General features: G+C 41.1%; 1 protein-coding gene across 21 annotated transcripts in view; it reads left to right on the forward strand.

Moving 5' to 3' along the window:
• NRXN3 (neurexin 3) overlaps positions 1-27,583 on the forward strand; it is a 1,699,552-nt gene that overhangs the window by 1,100,018 nt on the left and 571,951 nt on the right. For 3 of the 21 annotated variants that reach the window (XM_054448176.2, XM_054448173.2, XM_054448177.2), the window contains exon 1: positions 25,717-26,899. The exons of 16 other annotated variants lie outside the window; for them this stretch is intronic. In XM_054448176.2, coding sequence (XP_054304151.1) covers positions 26,653-26,899 — 247 coding nt within the window. In that variant the 5' untranslated portion in view covers positions 25,717-26,652. Of the gene's footprint in view, positions 1-25,715; positions 26,900-27,583 lie in introns of those variants that run through there. 2 more of the 21 variants (XM_054448174.2, XM_054448175.2) reach the window with 1 other exon arrangement.

Genomic DNA, 27,583 nt, shown 5'->3' on the forward strand with positions numbered 1-27,583 from the left:
GGGACCCTGTGAGGCCATAGTTTAGGTATGGTTGCCAGTTCTGTGGGGAATACAGTAAAAGTTTTCAAGGACAGTGACATACGTGGCCTCCAGAGCATGAGGCTAGAAATCTGACATATGTGAGAAGGTCCTCTCTCACCCAAAAACTTTTACAGAAAATAACTAGGGAGGGACATCCTAGAGGGCAAAATTAGACTTCTTGCTAACCAAGTGTATTAGTTTCTTCTTATATTGCTACTCTTATTCTTCTTGTACTACCTGAAACAGGGTAATTTATGAAGAAAAGAGGTTTAATTGACTCACAGTTCCACAGGTTTGGGGAGGCCTCAGGAAACTTACAATCATGATAGAAGGTGAAGGAGAAGGAAGCACCTTTTCATAAGGTGGCAGGAAAAGAAAGAGAGAGGCAGGAGCTGCCAAACACTTTTAAAGCCATCAGCTCTTGTGATGAACTCACTCACTATCATGAGAACAGCATGGGGGAAACCACCCCCACAATCCAATCACCTCCCACCAGATCCCTCCAACATGTGGAAATTACAATTTGAGATGAGATTTGGGTGGGAACACAGAGCCAAACCATATCATCAAGCAAGTGGGTGCCCAAAACATTGAGGCAAATTGTGGAGTTTCTTTAAGTAGAATACATTTGTAAGTTCATAGTTTCAGCTTATGAACTAGCTCTTATTTGATCAGCATGAGGGCATCTAAAAGAGAAATAATAAAACAAATGGATCCATCTCTCATTATTTCCATTCCATGGTCTAACTTATTTTTTTCTTAACTACCCTTCTTCCTATAGGAAGAAGAAGAGAAAGGTCTGAGAAAAATATGTGCCCCCATAACACTCTGGGGCAACCTGAAGTCCATCCTCCAAAAGTCCCCTCTGCCTTTCTCAGAGAAGAGATTGTTAGGCTGATCCATGCTTCTGTAACACACAATCCACAAGAATGCATGGCATGCAGTGACAAACCAAGAATATTCTGATAATCTCAGTTGAATCTAAGCATTCTATGGCAGAAACTCGCTTTTAGTAATCTGCTATCTGTTAAAGAAAGAACAATTTGGTCTCAAGCAGTGGTGAAGTTCAGCTCATTTACAAGACTGTCACTTAATGAAGCTACTTGGTGACTTTTCTGTGATGAATTTAGACATTGAAAAGAAATATTTCACCTCTTCACTCTGCTCCATAGGCTCAAGCAGAAAAAATGGGAGACATTGTATTTCTTGTTTCTTTCATCCAAAGCTTTGCTCACTTATGTTGACATTGTGCTGAACAGCTGACGAACATGCTGGCAGGCCAAGGAGGATGCTGTCTTACTGTTGGACTCTTCTCTGGGCAAAGTTCATTATTGTGCTGGCCTCAGACCACTTTAGCTGCCATCAGTTGAGAGGAAAAGAAAGAACTGCATTAAAAAGAGTGTCTTGCATTACAGGCTTTAGAGGGGAAACTAGTGAAAAAAACTGCTGATGCTTTGGGAGGCACTTTCTTCCTTCCCTGCCTGCCTCCCTCCCTCCCTTCCTCCCTTCCTTCCTTCCTTCTTTCCTTCTTTCCTTCCTTTTTCCCTTCCTCCCCCCAACTCTTCCTCCCTCCCTTCCTTTCTTCCCTCCTTTCTAGTAGATGTCTCTGATTCCACCTCTGTTTTCAATTGATTTATGTGCTTTTGCTTGGCAAGTTTGCCTTAACTCCCGTAACTGCTTGGAAGGACGGTGTTGATTTAAGCCTTGTTTCATTGAAAGAGAATAGCATTCCTCCTTTCATAACAGACCAATTAAAGATGACACAATGACTTCTTCTTGTAAGCTTTCCTTGATTCCCTGAGCCAATTTTGAAATTAAACTCTTCTTCTTCAGTCCTCCTAAACTCATTGCATAGAAACAATCACAAACTCACACTGTGAGGAGTGGCCCAGGCCATCTGGTTCCACTGTTTGCAAACCTCCATAGTGCCTTCATAGAAGCATTTCCACAGCATTCTAGAGACACTGTAAACCTTCTCCATAATAAGCCAGATCTTCCTAGCACCAGGGACTAATACTAGCTGATGATAGCTAATAGGTACTGATTGCTTACCTTGCCTGATGTTTTACAGATAGTGTTTAAATGGCAGTATAAGGTTAAGAGTATGACAACCAGAGCCAGAGATATTCGGTTCCAGTCCTACCATTTAATCCCTGTGTGACCTTGGGCAAGATGTTTTACCTTTCTAAACCACAGTTCTCTTCTTTGTAAAATGGGAAAAATTTTAGCTACTGCAAGTTGTTGCATTAAATGAGATAATTTAAAGTAGAATGCTAATTGTAATATCCAGAATGTTCTAAAAATTAATGTTAATTATCATTCTTATTATCCATTGCTTATCTCCAAATGCCTTAGTGTAATTTTCAACATCGTGCTACATAGCAAGGATTATGCCCTCCGAAATTGTCACACAGCAAGATTGGTGGCTGAAGGCCAGCAAAATGGTAATTGTGATCATTATCTAGCACATTTTCTTCTCTAGAAGATGGATTTTAAGTCTCTGCTCATAAGCTGATTGGTAGTGCTGCCTTAGATTGGTATCTTCTGTTTTGGGGAAAGAAGGTGATTTTGCCAGATTTCCTCAGTTTTGATCATTGGGAATATACAATAATGGAAATTTGCCATGGGAGGCTGGGGACCCATGACTAAACAGTCCATGATAATCCTATACCCAACTCTTGGAAAAGGGAAAAACAACAGTTCATCTCAGGATTGCTTCAGGGTGAATACTTTGCCTACTACCCATATTAAATGCATTTCTTTATGTCCATCCCTCCTCTCTCTCTCTGTCTCTCTCCCTCTCTGTGTGTCTTTCTCTCTCTCTCTGTCTGTCTGTTTGTCTCTCTCTCTCATACACACACACACACACACACACACAGGCCCCAGAAGAGCATTTTGGCCACTTAAAGGAATGCTGTGAGGAATTACAGATTTTGACTGCATAAAATATTGTACGTTGTTCCAAGCAAAGGTGAAATTATCAAACTGTTGAAATTGTTTTTATCAGCACTACTCCTAATCATAATTACTGTTGTCATTAGTCAGTGTTGGGTACCACTACCTTCTGTGATAACACTTACCACATTGTTAGCAATTACACAGAACTTCCCAATTCTGCCAGCTCCATGCTACATCATCAATGCCATTTCCTGTAGTAGAGTGCCCCCTAGCACCTCCATGCTCCTCTCAGTTTAATTTGCTTTTTGAGCCTCCCAAAGAAAGACTACTAAATATCAAAGGCAGCTTTCACTCTTTAGGGACTTGGGCTTTCCAAGTGCTTAAGTGCCCAGCATTAATCTCCTGAGATTTGTTCATCTGACTTCACAGAAGCTGGAACAGGGACAGAGATCTTTTGGACAGCCTGTTCTGCCAGAAGCAGAGCAGGTGGCTTTCTCTCGGGTCACAGTTGAATTTAAAAATCCCATTAATTTTGTCAAGTCAACTTAATTCTCTTAACCTGATAGTTATCTTCCTTTGGAAAAAGAACAATAAAAGAGTAGGCAGACTTCTGTTAAGCAATGTTTAAAGCGTGTGTGTCTGTGTGTCTGTGTGCACATGTGTGTGCATGCATGCATGTGTGTGAGAGAAAGAGACAGAAAGAAAGGCTGCCTGACTGATTATAGGTTTATAAGGTTCACTTCTTAGTTCATCCCTGAAAACAAGAGATTTTGGTTGCTGTCTTATTTGTCCTTAAATAATTTGGGTGATCCACCTGGGCATTAGGTCACAGCCTTGGGCCCTCTTTTTAAAGCACTTGCATGCCTGGGAAGAAGGTGGTAGGCTCTTACAGCAGCAAATAAGAGTGTATTGCTTAAACCTCTCTTTGAAGGCAGGGAGGGCGAGGGGGAGGTGTGAGATATTTTAAAAATAAGATGTGCTGCTAAATTCTCTGCCAACCTCCGTTCATGCTGAGTGGAATGTAAGTAACAAGTATCAGATAGTTCCTCCAGATGTCAGCTATTTAAAGAGTCACATGCTAGAAGTTCTGTGGACAGCAATTGTCTTATTCCTGGTGGTGGTGGTGGTGGTAATGGTGGTGGTGGTGATGGTGGTGGTGGTGGTGGTGGTGGTGGTGGTGGTGGTGATGATGGTGGTGGTGACAATGGTATTAGGAGGTGGATGCTGCCTCACAGAAACTTTTATCAGCAAGAAAGTGTGGGAATGTGTTTGTGCATTTGAGAAGTAAGACAAATTAGACCAGAGGAAAAAAAATGACCTAATAACTCAGGAAGATCATGATATCAACCTTTGCACAAGTAACATTTGATTTTTAAATGTATAAAGCAAGAAGAATGTCCAGGAACTCTCAATTCCTGTAAAATTATTATATTTTCCTTAAGAAATTAACTTATAGGCCAAGAAATTATACAATGAGGAAAATGATTCTTATTCAACTTTAAACTTTTCTCTACTGCTTTACCTGAGATAAACAGACTGGAAAAAAAAAAAAAAAGTTGTGACTGTTCTCTTTTGTTATCTCTTTGAATCCCAGTGGTAAAGGATTTCTTCCTACAAGACATAATGAATTGATCTGTTTAAGTTAGTAATCACTGTGAGGAAATGGTAGGGTCAAGACTGATTAGAGTCTTCAGAATTTCCCCACCAGTTCAAATGATGTTTTCTTATGCTCATGCTTAAAAGTTCTGCATAAAGGTCACAAAAATTGTTAAACTTCATTTCTTCTCTTCTCTTCTTTCTTTAATTTTTGGAGACAGAGTCTTGCTCTGTCACCCAGGCTGGGATGCAGTGGTGTGATCTCGGCTCACTGTCACCTCCGCCTCCCAGGTACGAGTGATTCTCGATTCTGGTGCCTCAGCCTCCCAAGCACCTGGGATTACAAGTGCGCATCACCACACCCGGCTAATTTTTTGAGTTTTTAGTAGAGACCAGGTTTTATCATGTTTGCCAGGCTGGTCTCGAACTCCTGCCCTCAAGTGGTCTGCCCACCTTGGCCTCCCAAATTGTTGAGATTACAGGCATGAGCCACTGCGCCTGGCCCATTCCTTATATATTTTTTAAAATAATCTGTTCTTCGATTTCTACAAATTCTGACTTTATTCTTTTGCTTAATTTGAATTTCAGCTGTGTTAATAACCAGAGGGACTCCAAAGGATGTAGTTTTATAATTTCTCTGAGGGTCAGTTCTTCTAGTTTTATATGGAAGAGAAATAAGATAGCTCCCAGCTCTTGGCTCATTGTTGGTGACAAACTTAAGTAACAAACACTGCCTTTCTAGCGGGAGATAACATTATGCTCAATTCCTCCTAGTGTCTCTTCTAAAACAGATACTCAGATAAAACACTTACCTCTGGGAGAAACAGGTAGGCAGAGAAAAAAAGAGTATGTGATTAAGTGAAGGTAGAATTTCTAGAAATGAAACTTTGTCTTTTCCTTCAACTTCCATGGCCCTTTTGAGGAATAGAACAAAGTAGAGATAGGTTTGGTTGTGTCAAACACAGTGGGATCAGATGTCCTTCAAACAGACTTTGAGAGACACTGTGGTCATGGGTTTTATTTTTTTTCCTCACTTTTTCTTTTCTGGATTCTTCTGCAGGTATCCCAGGTTGAGACACTTGCAAAAAAAAGATAAGAGGCAGCTATACAGGGGAGAATCACAACCTGTGTGGTCAACATGTGACCACTTCTAAACAGTCCCAGCATCCCATCTTAGTTTGTCCCTTGGTAGGGCAAGGAAGACTGTGAGCTTTTGTTCATGATGTTAAATAAAGAGCATTGTGTGTCAAAAGAAGTGGACTTCCTTATCTGCTGTTTACAGCTATGAAAGAGGAGGTGTTGGTCTTTCTTCTAAGCTCTACCTTCCAACTTTTTTTTCCTACCTTCTGTTTCACATGATCTCATACAGAAAACTTCTGACTTTCCAGTGTAGAGCTTGTTCTGTTGTCAGCATTTGTAGTCAGCATTTCTCTAGTGTTTTTCTAAAACCCTTATCTGCAGGGAATATCAACGTGGTTCTAGCATCAATAGAATAAGGTTTTTGTTATATATATATGTATCTCCATATATATATAGTTATCTATATATAGTTATCATATATACATAGCTATATATTTATATATAGTTATCTATATATAGCTATATTTATAGTTTATATATATAGTTTTATACACACACACACACACACACACACACACACACTTAGCTTTTCGGTTTCAACTTTGAGTCATAATGTTGAATGAAAACTGAGTCCAAGATTGATATTCTGGGGTCATCTATACGGAGCACTGAACTATCTTCAGTGCATTACATGGGAAGGTTAGATATTGGTAAGAAATTTAGGAAATCAATCTCATTTCTCCTGTTCTGTCTCCCCCACCTTTCCCTTTACCGTCTGTTGTGTGCAGGATTCAAGAGTGCCGTTCACTCAGTTGTACCAGAGCATAATTACTGATAAAGTAGAGCTGATGAATTTGCACTATGGAATGATCCTGGTCATATGTTTTCCTGAAATTTTCTCAAGCTTTGCAAATTTATTTTCTATTTCATACTTGTCTAATATTTTTGATATGTAAAAATATGTGTCTACCTTATTACTTTAGCGAGATGGGACTCATGTTCTCTCATACACAAATACATATATCTTATGTATTTAAAACATATCCATATCTGTAAGTCCTATTTTATAAGACTCTAGCTAAAACTGAGTAGTGTTTTAAGAATTTTTAAAAAGGCAGACACATCTTGGGATGCTAGCAGGTGGGAAGTATGATCTGTCCTTAATAAAACAGTGAAAATGAAATGATTAATCTTACAAAAAAAAAAAAAAAAGAAAAACTCTCTCCCATTTAAGGCCCAGAGAACTAGGCTAAACCAGAAAACCGAGAGGCTTGTGTTGAGGAGTGCTTTTGACAGATCCCTCACCCCCATCCGCACAGCCACCCACAACATAGGTGTATATTGTCTCTGTATGATTTTGTATCTGGTACTGTTCTGCACTTCTCAGTTTGGGGGCTGAATTCCTCAGCATCCTTGCCACATTACAGAAATAGAAAGCCCAATACATAGTCACACCACCACCCCACTTGCCACCCACAACGTAGCAGAAGAGCAGGCAGCCCTCAGTTTCCGAAAGGGTTGTATTCTCAAAGTTACTTTATAAATTCTCAGAGCTCAGATTATATTTTCCAGAGAAATGGTATATTCTCTTTCCAGAACTCAAACACCTAGTAACCCAGAATGTTCCCAATGTCCTAGTCAAGAGATACTATAGTCAAGTACCTGGCCACATAGGAAATGCTTTCTAAAAGGGTATGTATTTGGAATTTTAAGTTAGGATACCAACAACATATGTTTCACCATTACAGATTTGATAACAAGATCTGGGCTACCCAAACACCCACTTGCTGTCTGCAAAGATCCTAGTCTAGTTAGTTCTTTATCCAGGTTCATGGCAAAGGTTGAGAGGAGATTCAAAGGTAAGAAAGGGGCTCCAGCTGGAAAAGGACATGGTGAGGTGCTGGACTTGATGTGCTGGGAAGGGGTGAGGAGGAGGGTGAGATTTATGTGAGGGGCATAATGGGAGCAGTGGGAATTCGGAGACACAGGGAAAAGAAATGAAAGCTGAAGGAGTGGACTTTGAGGGTTAACAAGAGAAGCAGAACATAATTCAATTCAATTCAACATACTTTGTTGATCACCCAATCTGGTATGTGCCAGAAAAGTGAGCAAAGTTGAATGAGATGTGTTCTCCACAGGCGAGATCTCCTGTAAGGGAAGGAGAAACGGACATATGCAGATTTGCATTCTTGGAGCAGATCTGTTCAGTTCCAGACTAGAGATGCAGAAAGGGCACAGAGAAGGAGAGATTTATCCTGACTTGAAGATGAGGGGACGTCTCATGGAAGAGGAGGCAGTTAAGCTAGACCTGAGGATGCTAACTCCCTCACATAAGTAGGGAAAGAAAGCATAAGGCCAGTCTGGGAAAATGGTGAGTGAGATGAAGTCCCACAGATAAGAAAGGTGCCGTGTGTGTGTGTGTGTGTGTGTGTGTGTGTGTGTGTGTGTGTGATGGGGTGGGGGTGGGGGGATGACAACATGCGTATAGAATACAGGGGGATGTGAAATAACAATTTACCTTCCAGAATAAACTTCCTTCTTTAGCACTATGCACATATTATCTTGGCCTCTAATGAGACTGCAATCCTGCAGGCAAGTTGTGGTTCTCATGGGATAGAAGAAGTGAGGGTGGGAGAGGGTACTGAGGAGCGGCTCTGGGACTTTGAGAATTTGGCAGTTTGGGGCTAGTGGGCAAGGAGATTTTTCCCACTTCTTGCTTCTCCTCTAGCTCAACTACTACCTGGCCTGTTGTATGACTCTCAGATGCCAATGTGGTGGGAGTAAAGAAGGAAGCATGTCCTTGGAGATCAGATTATATTTCAGGGTATCCAAGGCATCAGAGTAGGGAAACAGAGGGGAAGGAAATTTTTAGAGGAAATGTGGAGGCTTGGAACGCTCCACATTTATACAATGTTTACACACTCAACATTGTATAAAACCAGTATGAAAGACAGGGTTAGTCTGAATTTCATGAAACATTCTCTTGGGCTCCTCCTGCCCACAACTTCTTTTAAAAAGAAAAATGAAGTGTCCAATCCTCACACTTCTTTCCATGCAAGTGAACCCCTGAAGAATTGATGCTGAGGTTGGGGCTGCTCTCTGATCACCAAATTCTGAGATACTAGAAAAAAAGAAGGAGAGGAAGAGGAAGAGAAGCATGAGGAGGAAAAAGAAGGAGAAGAGGAAGAAAAAGAGGGAGAAGGAGAAGAAGGAGCAGGAGAAAGGAGGAAGAAGAAAGGAGGAGGAGGAAGAAGGAAAAGGAGAAGAGGAAGCAGGAGGAGAAGGAGGAGGAGGAAGGAGGAAGGAGAAAGGAGGAGGAGAAGGAGGAGGAGGAGGAAGGAGAAAGGAGGAGGAGGAAAGAGGACGAGGAAAGAGAAAGGAGGAAGGAGAGAGGAGGAGGAGGAGGAAGAAGAAGAATAACAAGAAGGAGAAGAAGAATCATTTTTCCAAATATTTGTCAAAAGCATAATGCTTCTATTAAAATGTTGAAATGCATATTTATGTTTCAGGAATTTGGGGAGAGGACAAATGTGTACAAGGAGGCAGCCACTCCTCTAAGTGCTGCACACATAGAGGGCCTTCAAAGCAAAGAGAGAGTTCTGCATTTCAGGGAAGGCAAATGGCTACAGACATTCACAGAAACCTGGAGAAAGTGGATGGCTCCTGGGTGGATAGCAACACTGATAGGTACAAAGCGAAGGAGGAAGTGGGTAGCTTTCAGCCTCTACTTTATCATCTTTTAGGGCCTGTGTATCTGACTACTGCTGGGATTGAATATGCTGGATGTCTACAGCTGGAGATTAGGGGATTTCACACTTAAAGTGTGGGTGTGTGCATGCATGCTGTCTGTGGCCTGTTTGTTTGACCTCAGTCTTAATGATGAACTACTAGGAAAATGGAATTTGAGGCACTCACTACCTCTTGGCCGTTCCTCAAGTGAAAGGACACAAAGACTTTATATTAAGATTTATAGCAACTTCAAAGCTATAATTTTGGGTCTCGAACAACATCCTTTAATGGAATTCTTTTGTTAACCACACGTATAGAAATCTCCATGTTTTCAGCCACAGTATACCACATCTATATAACAGACTAGGCAAATATTGGCATATTTCTTTTAAAAGATTACCAATCTTACTATTTAAATGAATATGCTGAAATTTAAGTATTATGTTTGTATCTTTACTCTTTGAAAAACAGGAAGACATCCCTCTGCCCTAGCTGAGCTCAGGTGAAATGATAAAATCTGGGGAAAACATGTTTTGGTACTTTGGTAAATGTGTGTGTGTTTATCTCATTCATTAGTAACCAGAGACAAGCAGGAACATGTTAACCATCGAATCAGGAGGTGGGAGCTCCTGGATCTGATTTTTACTTGTTTCTATCCATTTTTGAGCACTATGCCTTTCTAGGATTTGAATTTCTCCTCTGTAAAATGAGGGAGGTAATAAATGGCTGTTAATGAAAGATAATAAATGGTAATAAATGAAGTAATAAATGGTTCTTCAACATTTCTGGGTCACGAAGTTCTTTAAAAATATAAAGAAATCTTTGGACTTTTTTTCCAGAAAAAAATGCATACCCAAACTAAATTGAATATAGTTTTGAAAAGGAGTTTTTATCTTATCCTACCATAGATATTATGTACTACACAACTCCAGGGGGCACAATTCACAGACTGTGATGTAAATGACACCTCCTTGGAGGTGGGCAAAGAGGTGACTCTCTTTATAGCAGTACCTTGAACTCCAAGCTAAGAACTCTTGTGCCAGATGAGCTTTAAGATTCTCTCTGGATCCGAATTTCTTCAATTCCAGAAATGTCATTATTATTACCAACAACTCTGTACTAATCTGGTTAGGCCATCTTTACAAAATACTACAGAATGTGTGACTTAAACAATAGAAATGTGTTTATTTTATTTTTTATTTTTATTTTTTTGAGACAGGGTCTTGCTCTGTTGCCCAGGCTAGACTGCAGTGGTGACTCACTTGGCTCACTGCAACTTCCGCCTCCCAGGTTCAAGCGCTTCTCCCACCTCAGCCTCCCAGGTAGCTGGAGTTACAGAAGCCCACCACCATGCCTGGCTAATTTTTGTATTTTTAGTAGAGACAGCGTTTCACCATGTTGGCCAAGCTGGTCTCAAACTCCTGACCTCAAGTGATCTGCCTGCCTTGGCCTCCCAGAGTGCTGGGATTATAGGCATGAGCCATTGTGTCCAGCCAACAATAGAAATTCATTTTCTCACAGTTTCAGAGGCTGGAAGTCCAAGCTTAAGGTGTCACAAAGTTAGATTTCTTCTGAGATCTCTTCTCTCCTTGGCTTGCAAATGGCTGCCTTCTCTGTGTGTTTACATGATGTGTGTGTGTGTGTGTGTGCACGCGTGCGTGCGTGTGTCCCCAAACTCCGAGTGTTTCTTTCCCTTCTTATAAGGACACCAGTATATTAGATTAGTGCCTCACCCTTATGACCTCATTTAACCTTAATTACCTCTTTCAAGGCTGTATCTCCAAATTCAATATAGGAATTTTAAGAGAACACAATTCAGTCTGTAACAAATCCCAAACTGATAAACACATTGCAGAGAGTAACTAGAAAAATCAAAACATCTTTCAGATCCCTTCTACATGCAAATAAGTCTATCAAAAATTAGAATAAAATATGCTACTTTTCAAAATGGGAATTTATGATAAATAACCAGAATGTATCTGCTACTGTGCTTACTAAAGGGGAAACTGTTACAGGGGTTTATTTAGTATTACATATATTCGCATATATATATCTAATATATATGTATGTGTATATATACATATATTTAAAAACTAATTTGATGTTGTATAAAATAAATTAACTTTTAAATTAATTGGCCAAATGTTGTATATACTAGAACAAAGAATGAGTTAAGATGGAAAAAATTTTAATAACCTATAAACATTCTTAGTTTTTGTTTTTCTTTGGGCCCTCCAAGTAATCATCTTCGTGTAACATAAATCAAGCACCCAAAAATCTCTTCCACATCTGGTAAGTGAGGGTAGGGGGAATTGGGGATTGCTGTTTTTTTGTTTGTTTTTTTTTAATTTTCCTGATTTTTCTTTAACTATAATGGAGGATCAGGGGCTGAGAAGAAAAGGCCAAGAGTTTCTTGTCATTTTTATTTATGTATTTATTATTGCTCCCCCAGTGCCACATGTAGTAACCACCACCTTCTGAGTAATTCCCGAAGCAACAACCATTCTACACCCCACCCCCAGTTACCCTAGTGCCAATGGTAGCTAAAGAAGAGACATGTTCAAGAAGAAGATTTACATATTGCTGGATGATCTTATTCTTAAAGCCTCACCACGATTCTGTGGCTGTGTAGTCCATTCAGCAATGAGTCAAGCCTGTGAGTTAGCAGTGTTACAGACTCACCAAGAATGTATAGCACCACCAAATAGCATACTGTCCTTTCGTCCTTTTTGCTTTGCATGTACTGACCTTTCTCTCTATTCATCTTCTGTACACCGACAAGGTATACATTTTAGGAAATTACATCTATCAGGCACAATGACTCCCTCTGTGATGTTTCACTCCCACGCAACACTCCCTTGGATGAAATGGCTTGCTCTCTGCCTGAATTGGGCTAAGATATATGCCTGCTGAGGACTTCTGCCCTCCCATCTCTCTTCTACCACCCCTCCCTTGTGAATTATCTTCTTTATTCCTAGGGAATCTACAGTAAATACTTTGTCATCTATAGTCAAATGACTGTAGTCAAATGACTATAGCTTGAAATTAACAGGTGGGTGGTTGGCCAAGCAAGGCAGGAGAGACGTGGAACAGGAAAAATAAATAGTAGGCACAAGCATACCAGCAGGTGTTATTATTCCAAAGCTGTGTAGCTCTTTACCCCTGTTTCTATTATAAAAATTAAAATTTTAAAAAGGCACCTGGGAATCTATAGGAGAAAGTCAGTGGTTAAGTGAGTTGCCTAATATCTGGCAATTAATGTTTGAGCCAGGGACTAAAATCCAGATATTTTTGATTCCTAAAGTGTGATTAAAATATGTCTCAACCATGACATATTAAACTATTGGAAATCATACGTAATAGAGTCCTTTCTATATTACTTCAAAACCTGATTTAAAGAAACAAAAGTAGGATTTTTTTTCATGACTTTTCAAAAGCCTTCTGATTTTCTCCAGCTATAAAGGTTATATATATATATATATATATATATATATATATAACTTTTAGAGCCAAATATATATGCTTTCTCTTCTTTCTCTTAAAGGTAAACTTTATGCTCATTATTGGGACTGATGTTATTGATCATATCAGAGTTCTCTTTTGGAATAATGTTTCCAGGATTTTCACTTTGAGAGGATCAAAACCCAAAAAACATCAGATGCATTTTTCTGGCATTTAGTTCCCAGGTTGGGCAGTACATTTTCAAAGTATAATTGATTTTGTCAAGGTCTTGAGTTTGGGAGTGAAGACTGGAGTATCAGGAAATGTACATCTCTAGCCATCAACTAGTAATAAGAATGGCATAAATGTTCTAGGGACTCACTCTGACATCCAAAGGGAAGGGAGCAACTTCTGAGATTAAGAGACCTTTGGTTTTGTGATGGAATCACAAAAAGTAAACCTATTTGTCCATATCTCTTAAGACTCCAACAAATTACTTGAACAACTGCAAGTTATCTGAATATGGGATGAATTATGGATCATCAACTAATTTAATGTAACCCCAGGCTGCAATTCTCATTTTTAGATAGGTAACACAAAATATTTTTAATCTCTAAATTGTAAATTGCTCAAGCACCATGTAATAAATATCAATATCTAACACAAATGTTTTGGTCATCACTTAATTATCATATATATAATTGAAAGTTGTCTATAAGTATTGCACAGGAGGGCACAAAAGATATGTAAACTAAGTATTATCCAGTAGTCAACACTGACTATCATTTGTATGTCATTTGTTTTATTTTATTGCAAAGTAGGCGTGTTGACATGTGTGTTGGGTGACCTGTTTTAAGCATATAGAAAAACAAAAGGAGAGAAAGAGAGATAATAATTTGATCACAGTTCTCTTTCTAAAAGCATTGCTTTAATATTATCTTATATACAGGTAGTGATAATTAAGGATATAGAATTATTTTCTAAACACACATAAATTTATAGTTAAGAGAAAGATAGCATCTCATTTCAATAATAAAATGAGAGAGCATTTAATTTTTTTTTTTTTTTTTTTTTTGAGACAGAGTCTCTCTCTATTTCCCAGGCTGGAGTGTAGTGGTTCAATCTTGGCTCACTGCAACCTCCGCCTCCCAGGCTCAACCATTCTCGTGCTTCAGCTTCCCTAGTAGCTGGGATTACAGGCATGCACTACCACATCCAGCTAAGTTTTGTATTTTTAGTAGAGACGGGGTTTCACCATGTTGGCCAGGCTGGTCTCAAACTCCTGGCCTCAAGTGATCCCCCTGACTTGGCCTCCCAAACTGCTGGGTGAGCTACCACACCCAGCTGAGATCATTTAATTTTTGATCACAACTATTGGGAGTATTTTAAAATTGTAATTGACGTAGACTGGTATGACATTGTGGACTGAAGATATGGAATGTTATTGCTGATTCTTCAGTATATGGACTTTTTTGCATTATGTTCCATATATTCTTAAAAGAATGGGGCTCTCGTATAGTTTTATTTCAGATATGTCCATTATTTCTGGACTGTTAGTTGTGCCATTTAAATTAGGTATAGTCTTGTTACCTTTTTCCAGCATATCAGTTTTAAGAAAGATATGGTAAATTTATTCAACTAATGGTAAACACTTTTTCTAAGCATTGTTCTAGGTTCTGAAGAATCAACAGTGATTGAAGAAACAAAAACATTTACTCCCATGGAACATACATTTTAGTGGGTTTTTTAAATCACAGATTTGTCATTTTTTTAGTCTATCAATGTGTGCTTTATATATTTTGAGGTTATGTTATTAGGTGCATACAGATCAGGACTGTTACAGCTGATCTAGTTAACTGTTTTTCTTCAGGATATAATGATGTTTTTAGATGTAAAGTCTATTTTGTCTCGCAATAATATTTCGATATCTGTTTTCTTTTGGTTAACATGTTTCAAGCATATTAGTTAGAATATTTGTTTGACAGTGTGGTAGTTCTGCTTCTCCAGGTCACATCCAGATCCAGGTTGCCTTTTTCTTGTTGCTCAGCCACAGCACATTGGGCAACCTATCAGTTCAGCAAATGTTAACCAGAAGAAAACATGTGGTAATGTCCACATGGCCAAAGTTGGCTCATCACCTCATCCACATTCCAGAAAAGGGGCAAAGAGAAAGCAGAAAGAAAGCATCAGCCTCTTAAGGTATGACTTAAACCTTGCACACATAAATTGCATACGATTTAGCAACAGAATAGTAATGCAATTTAGGCCGTAGACACAGTAGATAGGTGGTTTGGGTTCAAATACTGGCTCTGGCACCTCCTGGCTGTGTGAGTATAGACAAGTCACAATCTGTGCCTCATTTTCTCCAATTGTAAAATAGAGATACTTATAATAATATATATCTTATAAACATTAATCAAGTATTGGTTATTATTATTACCTTTATTTGTCTTCTGCAGTTTCTAGAATGCTCTTCTAGAATCACTTCAACCATATTTATTTTGGCAGTGTATTTCAGATTGTTCTATTACGTCACATTATTTGATCCCTTATAGTACCATTGTGGTGGTGATTAACTCTCTCTCATGGTGGACTATCTTCTTACTAAATTTTTATTTTTCTTATTTTATTTTATTTTTTTTGATACGGAGTCTCGCTCTGTCGCCCAGGCTGTAGTGCAGTGGCACAATCTCGGCTCACTGCAAGTTCCGCCTCCCGGGTTCACGCCATTCTCCAGCCTCAGCCTCCCAAGTAGCTCGGACTTCAGGTGCCTGACATCACGCCCGGCTAATTTTTTGTATTTTCAGTAGAGATGGGTTTCACCATGTTAGCCAGGATTGTCTCGATCTCCTGACCTTGTGATCCACCCACCTCGGCCTCCCAAAGTGCTGGGATTACAGGAGTGAGCCACCGCACCCGGCCCTATTTTTCTTATTTTGTACTGAAGTTTATGATACTGTAGGAGCTATGCATGCCTCACTCTAGAAGAAAATTCCAGCTATTCTGACATTAATAATTAATTATTATTATCATAATAATAATTAATATGATACTAAACAAGTCACTCTCTCCTGTATCTGAGTTTATCCTAGGTATCTCCTGAGTAGCTAACATCCTTCTTTTTCTTACCAGCGACTGAGGAGAGATGGCCTTGTGTTGGTTAGACAGAGCAAAGTAGTTCTGCAGTCTGTCCCAGGGTTCTCAGGCTACACGTCTTTATTTAGGGTGATTCATTTTTATTTATGTTTAGCCCACCATAGTTCCATGCTGAAGATGTAAGGAACAATAGGGTAAGCAAGCCAGCCAGCATATTCTTCCCATACCGATGAGCTTTTCACCAGAGGAAAATGCCCTCTCAGATCACAGAAACAGTAGCTGTGTAGGTGTTGCTAGTGGAGAAAAAAAAAATGTTTGGTATTTAAAATAGAAACATAAAATTGTTAATAAGTCTACAGACAACTTGTATTGCATGCAGAAATAAAAAATGAAGTCCTAGTACAACAATACTGCTTAATGTTGGATTCATTTTACAGAAGTTTAAGATTCTTCACCTCAATGAATGAGATTTTAATAAACAGAAGTGTGTTAGAATATTTGCGGCATCCAGGCATTGGGTTTGAGCCTCAAAATAAGGCCAGGGATGACATTTAAGTAAATTCAGAAGTAAAAAGCAAATGGAAAACACTTTTAATGATGTGTCACATAATGTAAAATATGAAAAATAACTTAGAGGTTATATACTCCATCCTCTTGCTTCAGGGTCCCTAACAGGCATCTCTCACTTGAGCATACCCTGTGATGGGGAGCTCACTGCCTTGCAGTGAATCTTTGATAAATATTGGAAAGTGATTCCTTATGAGATAATTGCATATTTTGGAGGTTCCCCCACCATACACACATACACAGAAGAAATGTCCTCCCCTATAGTAATTCAATATATCTCGATAGTATTGCACAAATATCCACTAAGTGTCTCCTATGGGCCTAGAACTGTGCTCAATTGGAGATAAGGAATATTGTCATTTTCATTTTGCCTGTGAGAAAAAGAGTTTTCGGAAGCTAGGTAGCTTGTCCAAGGAAACGATTGAGCAGAGATTTGAACTTAAGCTGTCTGGTGCTGGAATTTAAGCTGTCTGGCTCTAGGACTAGGCCTTCATTCCCTGCATGATTTCAGAATTCATGATTTCATGAATCATGTAGGGAACCCAGATATAAATCAACTGATAATAACAGAATGTGACAAGTGTGAACAGAACTGTACATTAGGAAGCTAGGAAAGAACAACTAATTCTGCCTGTCCAGATTGGAAATAGTAAGTTTTGAAGACCTAGATACCATCAATGCCAAAGTATTGTTATCATAATGTTGTTTCATCTATTTTAAGAAAAATCTGTTTCTTCTACTTATGACATAAACATGCACTTCAGTATCCCCCACCTCACCTTGCCATCAGTTTTGGAATGTGCTAAATTCTCAATACTACTGAGAAATGCCCTTATTACCCATCTTGCAAACATTTCTGGGGCTGCTTAATAACACTTTGTACCCTTCTGTTCAGAGCACATTCATCTTATTCTCCTCTCAAATTCTCTGTTAAGTAAATTTCATACTACATAGCATCAAGAGGAAAGTGACCATTTATTTTAGATCTCTGTCTATCTATCTTAGACGATGTACTTTTCATGGAATAGTGAGTGAGACAGACACTTGAGTCAGGTGATGTTTGAACTAGGATGTTCCCAGAATTAAATGGTAGTCTCATAAATTGGATCTCATGAGTACTTTAGTATCTGAAAAGTAACTACATGGAATAAATTAAACAGAGGAAAACTCCTGGCTATGCCATTATTAAACTTTTTGAAAAATATGGTCTTTATTTGACATTTCTGAGTATGGCAACCCATTCCTTGGAAATAAAGAATGTGGCTCCCAACACATGAGTTTCCCCCTCCCTCTCCCCTCCCCTCCCTTACCTTCCTCCTTCTTCCTTCCCATTCCCTTTCTTTCCCTTCCCTTCCCTTCCCTCCCCTCCCATCCCTTACCTTCCCCCTTCCTGTCTCCTTTTTTCCCCTTCCCTCCCCTCCTCTTTCTTCCCCTTCCCTTTCCCTGCCCTGCCGTTCCCTTCCCTTTCTCCCTTCCCTCCCTTCCTCTTCCCTTCCCTTCTCCTGCCTTGCCTTGCCTTTCTTTATCCCACGGAATACGTATCTTTTGCATCGGAAGAAAAAGTTGACCCCTTTTGGAACTCTTTGGGCTTTAAAGGTTTAAGTGCCAAGTGAACGCTGGGCTTGTTTGCCTCCTTTAGGAAGCCCCCTGTGGATGATTCCACCCCTCATTGATAATCGCCTTACTTTACACTCCCCTTTCTCTGCCAATTTAAAATCATTCAAGATCAAGTTTATCATAATAGTGAACATCAATTTACAATGCTCTTTCCCAAGATAACTTCTTTTCAAACCCTTAAAACTATTCTATGAGGTAGAGATGGTTCATAGTTGTACAGTTGAGGAAGCGGGCTCAGAAAGTTTAAGGTAACTTGTTCAAGGTCATATAGCCAGTGGACCCAGGATTTGAACTGTAGTCTTTTAACACTCAGTTCACATGTTACCTTGTCTATGAATCCTTCTTGATGGTCCCTGCTTTCCCTGCTGTAGATCAATTCCATTCTCTATTCCCCTGTGTGCTTTGTTTATACCTTTGTTCTAGCACTTATCACATTGTATTTTCGAAGCAGTGTATTTAAATGGATTTATGGCTGGTCTAATTTGGTTTAAGGTTTTTTTTGTTTTGTTTTGTTTTGTTTTTGTTTGTTTGTTTGTTTGTTTTTCCTGTTAGATTATTTACTTCCTAAGGCCTGAAATCTCTTCTTCATTATTTGGCCTGCTGGACTTCACCCAGTGCTTTGCCCGTAGTATGTATACATTTAGTGTTCATGGAGAAAATAAATCAGTGCACCAATGTGAAGGACAGGGGCTGTGGTTTCTTTGTATCCTGAGTGGAACCTAGTTCAGAGGTACAGTCACAATCACTTTTAAAAAATGTTGAATAATAATGAAATACTACATAAATCCAAGGGAAATTCTTAAAATATTTAGAAGGTATGTTTTCTAGGAAGAAGGCTAATTATTAGAATTTATTTTTTATTCTAGAGAAGAAAGAGAGAAAGAATTAAAGAAATAGGAAAGAGAAGTCACTAGAGAGCCCTTTCACATCCCAGAGCAGGTTAGGATCTTGAGAGTTCTACCCTACTCTGACAAACAATTACTTATAAAACAATTCTGGGGTTTCAGAGCCTGCATTACCTGGTTCCAGGGACCAATCATGAGCTTCGTTGTTTTGGAGTTGGCTTGGAGGACATTTATAAGAAGGATGTGATGAAGTTGCCCCTTTTTCTGCAGAAGATAGGCAAAGAGAATCCCATGAGTTGGGTAACATGTGGGACAGATTTTGCATTCCGTGTTTTGAAATTATGGGTGGGGGCCGGGTGCGGTGGTTCACGCCTGTAATCCCAGCACTTTGGGAGGCCAAGGTGGGCGGATCATGAGGTCAGGGATTCGAGACTAGCCTGGCCAACATAGTGAAACCCCATCTCTACTAAAAATACAAAAAATTAGCTGGGCATGGTGGCGTGCGCCTGTAATCCCCGCTACTTGGGAGGATGAGAAAGGAGAATTGCTTGAACCTGGGAGGCGGAGGTTGCAGTGAGCAGAGATCACACCATTGCACTCCAGCCAGGGCGGCAATGCAAGACTCTGTGGCCAAAAAAAAAAAAAAAAAAAAAATTATGGGTGGGAGGGAGGGTGTTTACTCACTGCCCTGGAGATTTGCATAAACAAGAAAAGAAGACTATTTTCTTGTTTAGTCTTTTAAAGACTTTTCTCTCATCTGGAGAAAAAAATAATAATAGTAGTAATAATAATAATAATAAAATAGGCCAGGCGCGGTGGCTCACACCTGTAATCCCAGCATTTTGGGAGGCCAAGACGAGCGGATCACGAGGTCAGAAGATGGAGCCCATCCTGGCTAACATGGTGAAACCCCATCTCTCCTCAAAATACAAAACATTAGCCGGACGTGGTGGCGGGCACCTGTAGTCCCAGCTACTTGGAAGGCTGAGGCAGGAGAATGGCGTGAATCCGGGAGGCAGAGCTTGCAGTGAGCCAAGATCGCGCCACTGCACTCCAGCCTGGGTGACAGAGTGAGACTCCGTCTCAAAATAATTAAATAAAATAATAATTATTATTGATCATTTTTGTGTATCAGGTACTATTTCTAGACAATTTACATGTATTAACTTTAAACTTGACAACAAACCTATTAGATAGATGGTATGATTACTCCCATTTCACAGATGAAGAAACTAAACTACAAAGAAGCTAAGATCGAGCTGGGCATGATGGCTCACACCTGTAATCCCAGCACTTTGAGAGTCTGAGGCGGGCGGATCACGAGGTCAGGAGTTCAAGATCAGCCTGGCCAACATGGTGAAACCCCGTCTCTACTAAATATACAAAAAAATTAGCCGGGCATGGTGGTGCATTCCTGTAATCCCAGCTACTCGGGAGGCTGAAGCAGGAGAATTGCTTGAACTGGGACCCAGGAGGCGGAGGTTGCTGTAAGCCGAGATTACGCACTGCACTCCAGCCTTGGCGACAGAGCATGACTCCGTCTCAAAAACAAAACAAAACAAAACAGGAAAAAAAAAAAAAAAAGAGGCTAAGATCTTGGCCACGTTTTCACAGCAGCTAACAAGCAGAATCAGGATTTGAACCTAGGCTGTGGAGTACCAGAGCCCATTCTAAATCTGTATGCACTCTGAAAGTGTCTTCCAGGGAGGTGAGCCCAGTCTGTCTCTCCCAGACTTCAAGACCCTTTGCAGTGGTCCCTATACCTATTGCGATGATTCTGAATAAAGTCTCCTGTACCAAAAAAATAAAAAGTATTCTCTAAATCTTTAATATTTTATCCTATAAACAAACAAATGAGATTATTCCTTCTTTATTGTGATAACATATTATGATAACTCATTTTATTTGATTCCCTAAAACCAGATAGAGATTTCCATGGTGCTGAGGATACAAAGTTCAGACCTTCTATAGCTGATCTAAGCTTAGTGGAGATCTGATATCCAATGTAAGCTTAGTGAAGACAAACAGGTTGTAAATGCCCAAATCTCTCTATGAGAAACTAATTAAGCCCTGCCTTTGAGTAAAAGAGAAAAAAATATGCTTCTATATTAAAATAACTTCATTTGGAGTTCAAAGGAAGCTAAATAAGGTTTTCACAGGAAGATTTCATATTTTTTTAATCCTTAAAGAAATGTGTATAAATTTCAATGAAGTAAATGTCCCAGCTACATTATTCAAACCCAAGAGATTAAAAATATTTTTTTTCCAACATCCAAACTCCTGATATCCCTATTTCAGCCACAAGGAGGACAAGGGAATAACTATGGATGTTTATTAGAAGGATAAGTTAAAGAGGCAGAAGCAGTATATACATTCTCTAAACTATAAATTTATACAAGGATGCCATTATCTTTTTTAAATCAAATACTTGTAGAAGTGATGTCTAAAAGAATAAAGCTTCTCTTTTATATCTCCAAATAGAAAATATAATCAAAATCTGCTTTTATGTAGGATGGCTTTTTTAAATAAATAAGCAGAAGGATGAATTATGTGTCTATAAATAAATCTACTGACATGAAATAAAGCAAAGTTGAACTGTTTTGTGGTTCACTGAAACCCTTAGATATATTTATAGCCATGTTAACAGTCCCCAGTATTTTTTCAGGACTTTTATTTCATTTCACATTATGAGAGTTTAGTTGTTTGTTTTTCTCTCCCTAAATTGCCTTCTGGAGCCCTTTGTAGAGATAGAAAGTAAGGATCTCTACTCTTCTATTTGGAAAAAAAAAAAGGGTCTTCACTGAAAAGCTTGGGGCTCACACAGAAACAGGCAGTTCTGATGCTTTCTGGTCTGCCTGTTTCTGTGCAGTTCATATGAGATATGCTTGAGAAGAACAACTTGACAGGTAGCTCCTGCTGGCAGCAAAGTGGCAAGTCAGAGTCTATACAAGTGAGGAGAGGCCTGTGCAGAGATAAAATGTACAGTACTGTAGGAAACAAGCAGATGGACAGAGCAACTTTGCATTAGATTCCTGATGCCTGACACATTTAAATACAATCACAAGGCTTATTTCAGAAGCCAAAGAATCTCCAGACTATCGCATAGCCGAGGCACAGACCAAAACAAGACAAAGGGTCTGATGGGTAAAGATGCTCATACCTTACTCTGGGACATTCTCTTGCAGGGTGAGGATGGGGTGGGGGACATTTAAAAAGCAAGAGGAGAAGGTCTATAATACCAATTATAAAGCCTGAAGTAATAGAGGGGTTTTTAAAAATTGTATTCCATTTAGAAATTTCAGGATCCAAAGAGTATGGTTAGGATTCCATGGGGGGTTTATTCAAGTGGAGCTAAGCGTGGTTGTTCCTGTGAAATTATTTATATTTTTCAACTTGAAATCTGGGTGAGCATAGTGTTTCTAAATCTATTTCTCTTCTTTTCTATCTTAAAAGTGGACTCTCATTTTCATCCTGCAGCTGTACACTTGATTCCCAAGTGTTGTCACTCAAGGGACCCTCTAGAAAAGACAACTCAAAAGGAAGAGGAGAGCTTTTGATGGTAGGACAAGGGATGACAAATCCTTCAGCTGGAACTCTAGCTACAGGCAGTATTTAGAAAGTGTCACTGGAGCTAAAAATCTTTAAAAATGTATTTAATGTGTTAGAGTAATATAAGCTCTAAAAGACCTAAAAAGAACAGGATTCAGAAAAGAAGTCAAAATAGGAATGTGTTAACTAGAGGGAGGGGCAGGAGGGATAAGAAACACATGAAAAAATTAACAGTGGGGTAAATTGGAGAGAGACATTCATTTTATTAGGATAATTGGGGGTTGTCTCTTTGTAGTGGAAGAAGTAAAATAGACCTGTCTTACATTTGTCCTCCGAAGAGTCTTCTCAGTATTTAACTGTGTTCCCAAATGGAATCAGCCTTACCGAAATTCATGGTGACTTCTTTTGACATTTTGCAAAAAGTAAATAAATAAATTATAAGTATGACAAGTGAAATGAATAGTTCCAGCTGTGATGTACCAGCAGCATTTCCAGATTTGGTACCGCATTAAGGATTTATTTTCTCTTTATTGCCTAGCAGAGAATTAATTGGAAGGTCCATCTAAGCTTCCCACACATCCTCAGAATGAAGTCAAAGCAGTCTCCAATGCTCAGTGCCAATTAAAAAAAAAAAAAAAAAGAAAAACAGTAAGTGGGTAGGTGGTCAGTTTACCGACTCTGGAAAAGCTTGTCTCTGAGGATTCACACTGCTAAAGCCAGACAAATGCATCGGCAAAATTAATGGCATAAGGAAAATGTGAGTATGAGATTGGCAATTGATTCACTGAGTTCATTCATTCAGCAAGTATTTACTGAGCTCCTATGATGTGCTACCTATTGTTCCACACACACAGAAAACAGGGGAGAAAATGAAGAAGACTCAGCCCTCAGAGAGCTTATGACCATTTTGAGATAAACTATGAACAAATATACAGATAAAATAATTTCAGACACTGGAGAGTGCTGTCAAGGAAATAAAACAAGGTAATGGGAGGGGATGCCCTTCAGGGGTGGTGGTCAACTTTAAGTGAGGACCAGAGACGGTCTCTGAGGAGGTGACACTTGAAATGCACCCATCACATGAAAATCTTGGGGAAAAGCCTTCCAGACAGAAGGGGCCAACAATGCTATAAAGGCCTTGGGATGAGAAAGAACTTCCCACCATCAAAGCAGAAAGACCTGGGGAACTAGAGAGTAGGGAGGAGTGGGGCATCTGGCAGGAGATGGAGCTGAAGCATTAGAGGTAAGCAGAGACATCTAGGCTGCCTTAAGGCCAAAAGTGCAGTGGAAATTCATCTGGGGACTAAATCAAGGAGTGGTTGAATTGAGTGGAAATTATGATGGATATTTAGGATATTAAGAATTTTTTTCTGGCTTTTCTAGCAATAACAGCATAAGACCCTAAACATGTACTTAACCTGTTCCTCACCTTTTTAGCACTTCAGTTTATTTTTCTAGTGGACAAAGAATATTGTCACTGTTTGTCAGGTGCTCTACCAGATACTGTGTATTTTCTCATTTTAAACCCCCAACAACCTCGAGAGGGAGGCATTTTCCTCATTTTACAGAGGAGGAAACTGAGGTTTCAATGGAATGTCAATAAACCACCCCTTCCCCTTGCTGTGGTGTCCCTGAGAGCATGCTGCTGGTTTAAGACACTGCGTGGGGGCACACCCAAAAGTATGGAAGACCCCCCATTTCCTGGGGGGCTGTGGATCCTGGACCACCCTTACAAATGAGAGCCAAGGCAGTTAGGGTGACTGTGTGCATCATTTGCTACGGGCAGCTTGGAGCTTTTGGAGGACACCAATTTCAGAACCAGAATACCAGTTCACTACCATAAATTCTGAAATGGACTTGATGTATGACCTTGAGGGCAAATCACCTGTAGGTTTGGTATCTTTGTCTGTTAGAGAGACATAATGCTATTTCCTCAACATCTCCCTGGGTTGTCTCAAGGATGAATAGGGCTGTCTTAATCCCTGTTCTTTATCCTCAGGGGGTTTGAAATGAGAGTGGAGTATATAATAGGTGCTATAAGCTCCTTTTAAAAAAGCCTCCTAAATACAACATATGTATGTTTTAACCAGCAAGTATTGTTCACTCATCTCCCCTTCCTCCCTGCAAATGTAATGGGCTTTTTACCCAAGGTGAATGGTAGGAGGGAGTCAAAGCTAGCAAGACCTGTGTGGACAACGACCTGGCCTGAGAGGGCAGCCTGTTGGGTTTGTCCTTCCTGCGCATCACACATAGTGGAGGGGTGGATGCTGCCTGGTCCACAGTGTTACCATGTCCTGGAAGAGCCTTGGGTCAGCCCCCTCCTGGAGTCACAGATGGCCACGACAGAGGACATGTGCTACTCTGGCTCTCCCCTGCGTGTTCAGTCTTGAGGTAAACACCGTGCTGTCTTTGATGCCCAGCGCCCAGGGGACTTCACCCACCTGGGGCAGCCCTTCTGCAGCCAGTTCCGGACAGGCCAGTCACTTCTCTTTGAGCCAGCTGACTTGGCCCTCTCCCCTTCTGAAGTTTTTGATCAGGACTACAGGCGCGGACGATAACCTCTGGATTTTGAATCCCAACAGTGTCCTATCCACCACCGGGGGTGGCAGCCACCTTCTGGAAGGACTGCCAATCACGGAGCCCTTCATCCTTTGGAGTCCCCGGGCCACCGCTCCACCTTCACTTTTGGGAGTCCGGACTCAGATTCCCATCATTCGCCCTGCGGGAGGGGCCCTGGGCATTTTAACCCCGGGAGACACATGCGCCTGGAGAGTGGTCGCCCAAGCCACCGCCAGGCAGGGAGGAGCGTGCGTGCGGCACCACCTCGTGCAGCAGCTCCAGCGCTCGCGCTGACTCAAGGGGTTTATTTTTATTTCTATTTGGAGCTACTTCGGCCTTAGCCGCCGCGCTTAGTTTTCCTCCCAAATTGTGAAAAGGTGCCTTCATGGCCGGAGTTTGTTTCACGCGCCTGGCAGAGGAGCAGGGGACGGGTGATAAAGAAGGCGCAGTGTCGGTCTGTCGGTGTCACACACGCGCGCACACACGGCGGGGCGGGAGCCGCGCGAGCGAGAGGAGGGCGGGCGGCGTGTGTTGGAGGCTCGCGCGGGTGTATACGAGCCTGTGGTTGAATGGGGAGGGCCGGGATTCCGGGTCGCTGTGGCCCCTCCTTCCTCCGGAGCCAGCCAGTCCCTCGGCAGAGCGCTGGGGCTGCACTGATTTGCTCTCGGGAGTGCGCTATTTGCATATGACTTGCCCATTTGTGAATTTGGCTCCCCAACTCCTCGCTTCACTTCACCTGTGCCTCCCTGGTCCGCGCACTTCGCAGGCGCCCGCCCGCCTCTCGGCCACCTCTGCCGCCTGCCGGGCACCTCCTCTTGCGCTCTCGCTGATTTCGCCTACCCACCTCCCTCCACCCCGTGCCACGTTGGTTTGGGTGGCTGCTGCGCACCGGGTTCCTCCTCCTCTCCTTTTTCCCTCCAGTCCTTCTTATTCTCTTCCTCTGGCTGCGGTGGCTGCTGCTGCTGCTGCTGCTGGTTTTCATCCAGTTGGGAAACCCAGGAAGCCGGCGGCTGCTCCGTGGCGCTAGTCCAGCACGCGCGGGGTTAAAAGCCTCGCGCCCTTCCGCGGAGACTCCCAGGAAGACCCGAAGAACTCTTCCACCTGCCGCCCCCTTTTGCCTGGCAGTTCTGCATTGCATCTCATGGAAGTGGAAACAGGAAAATAAAGATGTTCAAACTCCTTGGATGTTGGGATAAACTCACCTGAACCCACTTAGGGTTCGGGCTGCCTCCTTCTCTTCCTTCATTGCCACCTTTCCTCTGCGTGGCTCCCGGGAGTGTGCAGTTAAGTCATCAGACTCGAGGTGCCTAGAGATCCGGAGGAAGCCGCGCCGGTCTTCCCCTGACATGCGTGGCATGCCGGGGCTCCCTAGGAGGTTTGCTGTACTTGGGAGGACCCTGGCATTCTAAATTTCAGCCCCGGGAAAGAGAAGGGGCTTTGCCTTTTATCTTTTTTTTTTCTTCTTCTTTCTTTAAGTAGTATATATATATTTTTTAACTGATTCATTGTTTGGAAAGCGCATATTGCTTCCCTCTTCCCCGAATTCTGGCAACTCTTCCTCCTGCTATGATGGGCCCTTGGGCATCATGAACTTCATTACTCGTCACTGGCTGGAATTCAAACTGCCCATCTGTAGTGGTCCCGTGCGTTGACCATGCACCTGAGAATCCACGCGAGACGGAGCCCTCCTCGCCGGCCGGCCTGGACGCTTGGGATCTGGTTCCTGTTCTGGGGATGTATCGTCAGCTCTGTATGGAGTTCTTCTAATGTAGCTTCCTCCTCCTCCACCTCTTCCTCGCCGGGGTCTCACTCTCAGCACGAGCACCATTTCCATGGCAGCAAGCATCACTCAGTGCCTATTTCTATCTATCGTTCCCCTGTTTCCCTTCGAGGAGGGCACGGTAGGTCTCTCTGCTCTTTATCCTTTTAATGGGGCATAGGAATTCCCTAACACACTGGCCTTGCAGGTAGTGTCAAAGGTGGGAAGAGAATTTTTAAAAAATGAATTTAAAATGATGAAAAGCATCGTATGTCCATGAGGGAAGCAAATTTCTACTTTCTCATAAGGGTTAGTGTTTTCTGCCTCTAGCCCCCGACAACCATCTCCACTTTTCTCTAAAGGGTTCTTTTCTCCTTAGCTCCCTCATTCATAGCTGCACAGACATCACACTCTCTCTTTTGCAACCTTCTACTTTCTCCACCCCCACGGAGACGGGCAACTTATCAGGTGAGTCCCAGTGCTGTACTTGGAGATATATTTATTCACCTCGCTTTCACCCTTCTTTGCTGTGGTCTTACTTGGGAGCTAGTGGGGGTGGGGTGGGAATAGCTGACAACAGGAATCAGGTTTTCAGCCTGAAGTTGATTGAACTGTTATAAAGTAGCCTGTGTGGTAATGGTCAGGGAAAAGTAGCTGAATATAAGAAGGCAGAAAATATAATTAACAACCCGTGGCCATTTGTGTTGATTCTGGCAGCTTTATGTTTGTCCGCATGTCTAGTGGAAAAAGCAGCTATCTCTGAAACTACACATCGAATATTGCTATCAGAGAGGAAGCAATATGTAACATAAGGCTAAGTTCATTT

This window comes from Pongo pygmaeus, chromosome 15 (genome assembly GCF_028885625.2).
Source record: "Pongo pygmaeus isolate AG05252 chromosome 15, NHGRI_mPonPyg2-v2.0_pri, whole genome shotgun sequence".
Taxonomy (NCBI): domain Eukaryota; kingdom Metazoa; phylum Chordata; class Mammalia; order Primates; family Hominidae; genus Pongo; species Pongo pygmaeus.